Raw genomic sequence first — 9,945 nt, 5'->3', positions numbered from 1 at the left:
CCCTCGGCCGCAGAGGAAGCTTCTATAAAGACACCACGCGGTCGGTGATCTTGTTGTAGGTCATTCCCATTGCCTCAATTTTCAGGTCTGAGGCCCAGTTGGCTGAGATGCAAAGCTGTATGGATAAGCCCGCAGCATCCCTCCTGTAGCCTTGGCCTCCCGGCTTCCTCTGCCGCAATGTTCTTCCTTTTCCTGGCTCTGTAAGGCTCAACCCGGGCCTCTCCTAGAGAAATCTCACCTGACCCTCGAAACTAAGTGGGTGCCACTCTGCACGATTCCCCTTATGGGAATCCACTTACGTGCCCAGGGCCCTGTGTGCCCTAGGCTTAACAAGGAGTCGTATTCAGAGAAGTAAAGTTTAGTAAGATAAAATCATTTTAAAAGAATTCTAGTCCTAACGTGGGTTTCTCACAAAATATTCTAAGCAGTATATGTTTAACCACAGAAATTCTCAAAATTCTTTTTCCCTACAAATCTCTCATTCATTCCAAGAATTGGGTACCTACAACATACCAGGCCCTAGGTGGGGCACATAGCTGATCCCAAATCTTTGATGTACTGAATACTCCCAAACTGTCTGCACCTCCTCCTTTTCCCTACCCCTTAGTGCTGGGATTACAGGTATGAGCCACCATGTCCAGTTTGTATAAGCTCTTTATTACGGGATAGATTTAACCTCTTAATTTTTTTAACCTCTTAAATTTTTATTTTGGCAGAATATACATAACATAAATTTTACTATTTTAACCATTTTAAGTGTACAATGCAGTGAAATAGAGTACATTCACAAAGTTGTGCTATCATACCATGATTTTCAGAACTTTTCATCATCCGCTACAGAAATTCTGTACCTATTAAGCAATAACATCCCCATTTCCCTATCCCCCCAAACCGCTGGTAACCTCTATTCTAATTTCTGTGTCTATAAATTTGCCTATTCTAGAAATCACATGTAAGTGAAATAGTACAATATTCATCCTTTTAAAATTTTTTTTTAGAGATGGAGTCTCACCTTGTCGCCCTGGGAAGAGTGCCGTGGTGTCACAGCTCATAGCAACCTCCAACTCCTGAGCTTAGGCGATTCTCTTGCCTCAGCCTCCTAAGTAGCTGGGACTACAGGCACCCGCCACAATGCCCGGTTATTTTTTGGTTGTAGTTTGGCCGGGGCTGGCTTGGAACCCGCTACCCTCAGTATATGGGGCCAGTGCCATACTCACTGAGCCACAGGCACCACCCAATATTCGTCCTTGTATCTGGCTTCAGTTAGCAAAATGTTTTCAAAGTTTATCTACAGTTAGCATAAACAGAATTTCATTCTTTTTAATGGCTGAATAATATCCCATTGAATGTATGTACCATATTTGGTTTATCTGTTCATCTATTTGATGGGCATTTGGGATGTTACCACCTTTGGGGTATTTTTCGTTGTTGTTGTTTTTTAGAGACTAAGTTTGAGTTTGTTGCCCTTGGTAGACTGCGGTGGCATCACAGCTCACAGCAACCTTCAGCTCCTGGGCTTAGGCGATTCTCTTGCCTCAGCCTCCCGAGCAGCTGGGACTACAGGTGCCCGCCACAACGCCCGGCTATTTTTTTGTTGCAGTTTGGCTGGGGCTGGGTTCGAACCCACCACCCTCAGTGTATGGGCTGGCGCCCTACTCACTGAACCACAGGCGCCGCCCATCTTTTGGGTATTGTGACTAATGCTGCTATGAACATTATATTCAAGTCCTTGGGGTTTTTTGTTGTTGTTGTTTATTTGTTTGTTTGTTTGTTGAGACAAACACTTTGTCTCACTTTGTTACCCTCGGTAGAGTGCTGTGGCCTTATAGCTCACAGCAACCTCCAACTCTTGGGCTTAAGCGATTCTCTTGCCTCCGCCTCCCAAGTAGTTGGGACTATAGGTGCCCACCACAACGCCCGGCTATTTTTTGTTGCAGTTGTCACTGTTGTTTGGCGGGCCTGGGCTGGATTAGAACCCTCCAGCCTCAGTGTATGTGGCTGGCACCATAACCACTATGTTACGGGCACCGAGCCTCAAGTCCTTGTTTCTATTTTCTGTGGGTTTTTTTGTTTGTTTCTTTTCTTTTTTTAGACAGTCTCACTATGTCGCCCTCGGTAGAGTGCGGTGGCATCACAGCTTCCAGCAACCTCCAACTCTTGGGCTTAAGTGATTCTCTTGCCTCAGCCTCCCGAGTAGCTGGGACTACAGGCGCCCGCCACAACGCCCGGCTATTTTTATTGTTGTTCTTGTTGTTGTTTGGCCCGGGCTGGGTTCGAACCCACCAGCCCTGGTGTATGTGGTTGGCGCCCTAGCCACTGAGCTATGGGTGCTGAGCCCTTGTTTTCAATTTTCTTGAGCGTATACCTAGGAGTAGAACTGCTGGCCATATGACAATTGGCTTTGGCTTTTTGAGGAGCCTCCAAACTTTTCCACGGCAGCTGCCTCATTCTGCATCCCCACCAGTATTGCACAAGGGTTTCAGTTTTTCCACATCCTTGCCAATTCTGGTGATTTCCCATTTTTAAAAATAATGGCTATCAGAGTGGGTGTGAAGCTGAACTCTCTTTATGTGAATTGATTTAATCTCTAATGTTCAACTTTGAGGCCAGGTGCGGTGGCTCATGCCTATAATCCTAGCACTCTGGGAGGCCGAGGTGGGTTGGATCACCTGAGCTCACCAGTTTGAGATTGGGCTAAGCCAGAGCAAGACCTCAGCTCTAAAAGTAGCTGGATGTTGTGGCAGGCACCTGAAGTCCCAGCTATTTGGGAGCCCGAGACAAGTGTGAGCGTAAGAGTTTGAGGTTGCTGTGAGTTGTGACCCCACAGCACTCTACTGAGGGCAACAAAGTGAGATTCTGTCTCAAAAATAATAATAATAACATTTTCAACTTTACTCTTTACTGTGTTCATTTGCTACAAGGGAGAAATTCAGAAACGACCCAGAAAATGAGAGTTCTTCCTCATTGCTCTTTAGTCCTGCCTCTCATTTTTCTAAAGCCCTAGAATGGCAAAAACAAAACCCCACTGAGGGTGAAAGAGGAGAGATCTTGAGAGCAGACGGAAGAAGAGCACATTCCCACGTAGAAAATCTATCCACATTCTCATCATTCTTTTAATGTGGCCACTCTCCCACTGGACTGTGAGCTTCTGGAGGACAGGGTTATGTCCCTGCCACCTTTGGATCCTGTATTCAGCCTACCATAGTGATTTAATGAATAAAAGGGTGTGTGTGTTTGTGTTCAACTGCCTACATTCTAAAGGCAAGTGGCAATTTGGGGTCGGGCCACCATCTTTTCTTTTTCATGTTCTGACTCCTTACGTCAGTGTGTACTGAACGACCTAGAGGAAAATAGGGTATCCAAGAAGTAAAACACGTGGCCATTGAGTCAGAGAAACTTCCAGGTGGGAGAGTATCTAGGACCAGCTCTCAGGAGCTGAACTTTGGGACGGTGTCCACCCTTAGCACCAAGTTCTGTCACTTCCACTCTGGAATCCAAGCAGCAAGAAGGCAGCCAACTGTGACTATAAGCTGCCACAGGTGGGAAACGTCCCTTCTCGTGGGCTGCAAAGAGAACTATCGTTCTGTGCTGGGGCAGCCAGCTTTTACTACGTGTTCAGAGCTCTCTCAGTTCCACTTGTCTAACAAAGATGGGCATTGAGCACCTGCCCTACGCCATGTGCTAAGTTCTGGGCCCACTTAGCTTCTGTTGTCATGGAGCTCACAGGCCAGAGGAGACAGAGAGAAAAGCAGTCATTTTAATGTAGAATAAAAGGCGCTACCCTGAAGCAAACTCATAAGAGGTTGTAGGAGCAAAGAGATGACCCCTCACTCAATCTGGGAACAGAGATCTCTGGGAAAGGTTACCTTGGCACTATAACCCCTGTGAGGTAGGCAGGGCAACGATTGTTATCCTTCTTGTGTGATGGGGTGGGGAGGCACTGAAATAGTGACAAAGCAGGGGAAATGACACTATCTTGTAGTTGAAGGAGGTCAGACAGTCCTTTGCCATAACCCTAACCACATGGCTGGACATTCCCAAATTGCATCTTTAAACCTCTCCTTCTGAGAATAATTGGATCTACATCTATGCCCAACCTTGTATGCCAAGCGAATTCAATTCAAGCCAACAGGCAGAGTATAGGCTCAGACAGAGTCTATCCTGTGTGGGAGGAGGTGAGCAGCGGTGGGAAATCTCACTGTGATTCATCCAGCTGCTTTCTGGTAGGTCCAGGGCCAAGATGGGGGTCTGATGTGAACAGGCTATTCTTGGCAGCCTCCACAAATATTTATTTATTTATTATTTTATTTTTTGAGACCGAGTCTCAAGTCATTGCCCTGGGTAGAGCCATGGTGTCCTCATAGCTCACAGCAACTTCCAACTCTTGGGCTCAAGCAATTCTCTTGTCTCTTGCCTCAGTTTTTCTATTTTTAGTAGAGATGGGGTCTTGCTCTTGCTCAGACTGGTCTTGAACTTAGGACCTCAAGCAATCCACCCACCTCGGCCTCCCATAGCGCCAGAAGTATTTATTACAGGTCACTTATCTTTCTTTCTTTCTTTTTTTTTTTTTTGTAGAGACAGAGTCTCACTTTATGGCCCTCTGTAGAGTGCCGTGGCTTCACACAGCTCACAGCAACCTCCAACTCCTGGGCTTAAGCGATTCTCTTGCCTCAGCCTCCCGAGTAGCTGGGACTACAGGCGCCCGCCACAACGCCCGGCTATTTTTTGGTTGCAGTTTGGCCGGGGCTGGGTTTGAACCCGCCACCCTCGGTATATGGGGCCGGCGCCTTACCGACTAAGCCACAGGCGCTGCCCCCTCTTTCTTTTTTTTTTTTTTGCGGTTTTGGCTGGGGCTGGGCTTGAACCCGCCACCCCCGGTATAAGGGACTGGCACTCTACTCCTTGAGCCACAGGTGCCGCCCAGTCACTTATATTCCTCTGCTATATTTTTCTGCCATCATAGACATTTCCAAGAGAAATTTCCCAATTTTTCAGGTAAGGAAATCACTTAGAAAAGGGCACTCAATGTCAAAATAATCTTGAAAAGGGACAAAGTTGGAGGATTCACACCTCCCGATGTCAAAACTTAATATAAAACTACAGTAATCAATATAGGGTAGTATATGGTATAAAGATAGATATATAGATTAATGGAACAGAATTGGAAATCCATAAATCCTCACATAGTCAATTGATCACTTAATATTTTGAAACTAAAAGAAATATATATGTGTATGTGTGTATATATATAGGTGTATGCCAAGAAAATTCAATGAGAAAGAATAGTCTTTTCAAAAAATGGTGCTGGGATGAGATACTCCCTTGCAAAAGAATGAAGTTGGAGCCCTACCTCAAACCATATACAAAAACTTCAATGGATCAGGCCTAAGTGTAAGAGCTAAAACTATAGAACTCCTGGAAGAAAATAGAGGCATAAATCTTCATGACTTTGGATTTATGTTATAATAAAAAGTTCAAATGGATTCTTAGATACAACACTAAAAGCACATGCAACCAAAAAAAAAAGATACATGAGCCTTTGACAAAAATTAGAAACTTGTGTGCTTTGAAAGACAAAACAACTGAAAATGCAGTTCACACAATGGGAGAAAAATGTTGCAAATCATATGTATCATTAGAGACTTGTATCTAGAGTTTATAACGAACAATTACCAAGCTATAATAAGAAGAAAACTCAATGTAAATGGGGAAAGACTGTGAATAGACATTTTTTTCCATAAGAGGATAGACAAGTGGCCAGTAAGCACATGGAAAGATGTCCAACATCACTGGCCATTAGGGAAATGCAAATAAAATCACAATGAGGTAAGAATTTACACCTATAACCCCTAGAATGTCTATAATGAAAGAGAAAGGTAATAAGTGTTGGAAAGGATGTAAAAAATTGGAACACTGGGTGGCGCCTGTGGCTCAAGGAGTAGGGCACCGGCCCATATGCCAGAGGTGGCGGGTTCAAACCCAGCCCCGGCCAAAAACCAAAAAAAAAAAAAAAAAAAAAAAAAAATTGGAACACTTTGGAAAAGCTTATTATTACTCAAGGGGCTAAACAGAGTTACCATATGAGCTAGTAATTTCACGCCTAGGTGTATACCCAAGAGAAATGAAAACATATGTTCACATAAAACACTTGCACACAAAAGTTCATAGCAGCAGGGCATGGTGGCTCATGCCTGTAATCCTAGCACTCTGAGAAACTCAGGCAGGTGGATTACCTGGGCTCAGGGGTTCGAGACCAGTCTGAGCAAAGCAAGACCCCATTTCTACTAAAAACAGAAAAGCTAGCTGGGCATTCTGGTAGGCACCTGTAGTCCCAGCTACTCGGGAGGATCATTTGAGCCCAAGAGTTAGAGGCTACTGTGAGCTATAATGCCATTACACTCTACCCAGGGTGACAGAGTGAAACTCTGTCTTAAAAAAGAAAAAAAAATTCATAGCAGCATTATTCATAATAGCTAGACAGCAGAAACAATTCATATTCCTGTCAATTTATAAATAGATAATGCCTGAAATCCTAGCACTCTGGGAGATGGAGGTGAGTGTATTGCTTGAGCTCATCAGTTTGAGACTAGCCTGAGCCAGAGCGAGCCCCTGTCTCTAAAAAAAATAGCTGGGCCTTGTGGCAAGCACCTGTAGTCCTAGTTACTCAGGAGGCTGAGGCAAGAGAATCACTTGAGCCTAAGAGTTTGAGGTTGCTGTGAGCTATGACACCATGGCACTCTACTGAGGGTGACAAAGTAAAACTCTGTCTCAATATTTGTTATCTATAATATATTATATATTATAGATAACAAATATTGTATGTCCATACAATGGAATATTACTCAGCCATAAAAAGGAATGCAATTCTGATACGTGCTACAACATGGATGAACATAGAAAACATTATGCATACAATCTGAGGTATTTGATCAGGAAAAAGAATAGAATAGGAAAAAAAAATTATGTTAAATGAAAGAAGCCACTCACCAAGGACCACATATTGTATGATTCCATTTATATGAAATTTCCAGAATAGGAAAATCTATAAAGACAGAAAGTAGATTAGTGGTTACCTAGGGCTGGGAGGTGGGGAGGGCACAGTGGGAACATTGGAAGTGATGGGCGTGGGGTTTCTTTTGGAGGTGATAAAAATGTTCTAAAATTGTGATGGTTATACAATTCTGTGAATATACTAAAAGCCATTGAACTGTACACTATAAATGGGTACATTGTATGGTTTATGGTTAGTGAATTAAATCTCAATAAAGCTTTTAACAAAAAAGGGTATCAAATGATCTGAAAGGGGGACATAGTCTGTATTTGCCAAGCCCTCTCCAAAATCTTACCTGGAATTCTATGCCCCTCTGCTAGGGTTGGGGCTCCCCTTGCTTGTCTAAATTCTCACAGTTAGCAAGCTCCAAACAGGAATGGATAGGGGCCTTGATTCCCCCTTCCCCCTTAGAAATTTAGTGTGTAGAATATTGGGGCCCCAAAATTCCAAAATTGAGACTGCAGGTTCTGAGGTGGAGACAGTGGACAATGGAGGGCGTGTTTGAGGGGTCAGGTGGGTGGGAGGGAGAGTTCCCCCAGATGGCTCAGAGAAATAGGGAATAGTTAAGGGAACCCTAGTGGGAGAGAGGTGAAGGGGAAGAGAGGAACTCCGAGGGAAGAGAGAGGGACTTGGCCACAGCCCTGACTTCTCTGTGCCAAGTGAAAGCCTCTAGGAGACCAGAGCTGCATCTGGGGCACAGGTCACCTGGCAAGTGAGGTCTTGCGCTGTGGGGATGCAGGTCTAGCTGCAGGAAGAACCTGGCGGGGAGGAGGAGGAGGCGGGGATTTGAGTCAGCAGCTATCAAATGTATTCCTCTAGGCCAGCTGGGCATGGTGGCTCACGCCTGTAATCCTAGCACTCTGGAAGGCCCAGGCAGGTACATTGCTTGAGATCAGGAGTTCAAAACCAGCCTAAGCAAGAGCGAGACCCTATCTCTGCTAAAAATAAAATACTAGCGAGGTGTAGTGATACACACCAGTAATCCCAGCTACTCAGGAAGCTGAGGCAAGAGGATTGCTCAAGCCCAGGAGTTTAAGGTTGCTGTGAGCTTTGATGATATCACAGCACTCTACTCAGGGCAACAGAGTGAGACTCTGTCTATAAATAAATAAATACATAAACAAACCTCCTCTGTGCCCCTGGTGAATCATGAGAGCCATCAGAACACACAGTGTGTCCCCAAAGGCCTAATGGGTGCCTAACACATCCCCGTGTCATTAAACAGCTGTTGATGGCATGAGTACATGACTTGAGCTTCTTTGCAGGCTTATGATCCTTTGAGACAAGTTATCTAGGAAATCAGAGAGGCTTGGGTTTGAATCCAGTTCCTCTGCAGACTGGCCATGTGGCATTGGACAAGACATTGGACTTCTCTGAGTCTTAGTTTCCTTGTCTTTAAAATAGGGCTGAAACCACTGACCTCACAGGGCTGTTAGGAGAATACAGTTTGCAAACATGCCCAGAAAATAGAAGGTTTCTCCAGGGATGCTGGCTGGCCTGTCATGATTTAAAGTGGAAGAAGCACCATCAAAATCTTCAAGGTCATATGGTCTCACTGGGGGCGGGGAATAGGATTTGCCCCTGGAAACTGGTTAGCAGTAAAAAGGAGTCTATGACATACCCATAGAAATGGTGTTGACATTGCCTCAAAGGAATTCAGTGGCTAAGGTGGTTGGATGTTTGGAGAAGGGGTCGGGGGTTTGAAGGATGGGGTGGGGACTGTTGGAGATATAGAAAGTGGGAGGTGGGCACAGAGGCTGGGAGTCTGTGGCATTAGTATTACAGGAGTCTACCTGGATTAGAACAGAAAGTTGGTGCAAGGGGTGGGTATGCAGCTGAATATGAGGTTGGAGAGGAAGGCAGGAGAGACGCTAAGCAGGTCCAGGAAGGGATGTGTCCAGGCAAGGGTGTGCGTGCTTTGATGAAGTGTAGATTGGCAATGGGGACTTTGGGGGTACAAAGACGGACGGACAGATATTCCCAATTCCTGTTCCTTAGCTGTACCTAAGAACATGGAGCTTCATTGATAGCAACAGCAGCTGTGACATTCTTGGGCTTCCTTTAAAAATTAACATCAGTATTTTAAAGACATTGAGAAGTATGGGTGGCGCCTGTGGCTTAAAGAGGTAGGGCCCATATGCCGGAGGTGAAGGGTTCAAACCCAGCCTCAGCCAAAAACAGCAAAAAAAAAAAAAGACATTGAGAAGTCTTGCAGGAAAGAGCCTGTTTCGTTTTGTTTAACCTAGAACTTTCCAAATGCCTTTAGCCTCTGAACTTTGTGGAGCATCTCAAGGGACCAAGATTCCAAACAAGGCACTTAGCAAATGCTACCACAGGGGGAAGTGTGTGGGTTTGGGGATCCGACAGGCCACGGTTCACATCCTGCTCTGTGACCTAGTAGGTGTTGGACCTTGGGCGAGTCTCTTTGCCTTCCAGAGCCTCCTTTTCCTTGGGGTCATTGTGAGAATTAGGAGGAATATGTACTTGCCCCTCCTTGCCAGGCCTGGCCCTGCCTCTTTCCTAAGCCAGGCTTCTTACGTTGCAGACTCCACATGGGCTGCTGAAGCGGCAGTTAGGTGATGGGCTCGGCGGGACCGTGAGCAGATTTATCCTGTGGGAGCACAGCAGCTGGTGCCCCTTACTTGGCAGCCTTGTTGGCTTGGCATGATGGACAACAGAAACACCAAGATGCAGACAGAGGGTAGGACCAAGTTTCCAGGGGCCCAGTCAAGTCCCAGTCTGAGGATCACCAGAAAGATGGCCGGTGTTGAGCCCACCATATCAGGAGTCAGCCAGGTAGGGACCTCATGTTCTGACCCCCCCACTCCCAGCCAGCACCTTTCCCTTTCCTTGCCTGGACTTCCTCCCCGACTGCTTTTTAATTAAGCCTCTGA

General features: G+C 45.4%; 1 protein-coding gene across 1 annotated transcript in view; it reads left to right on the top strand.

Moving 5' to 3' along the window:
- Positions 1-9,718: 9,718 nt before the first annotated feature.
- The window catches only part of SPATA21 (spermatogenesis associated 21), a 37,120-nt gene continuing 36,893 nt past the window's right edge, over positions 9,719-9,945 (top strand). The window contains 1 exon segment of the mRNA XM_053575092.1: positions 9,719-9,847. Within this exon segment, the coding sequence (XP_053431067.1) occupies positions 9,719-9,847 (129 nt within the window).

The sequence above is a fragment of the Nycticebus coucang genome, chromosome 22 (assembly GCF_027406575.1).
Source record: "Nycticebus coucang isolate mNycCou1 chromosome 22, mNycCou1.pri, whole genome shotgun sequence".
Taxonomy (NCBI): Eukaryota; Metazoa; Chordata; class Mammalia; order Primates; family Lorisidae; genus Nycticebus; species Nycticebus coucang.
This window is presented reverse-complemented; position numbering and strand designations above follow the sequence as displayed.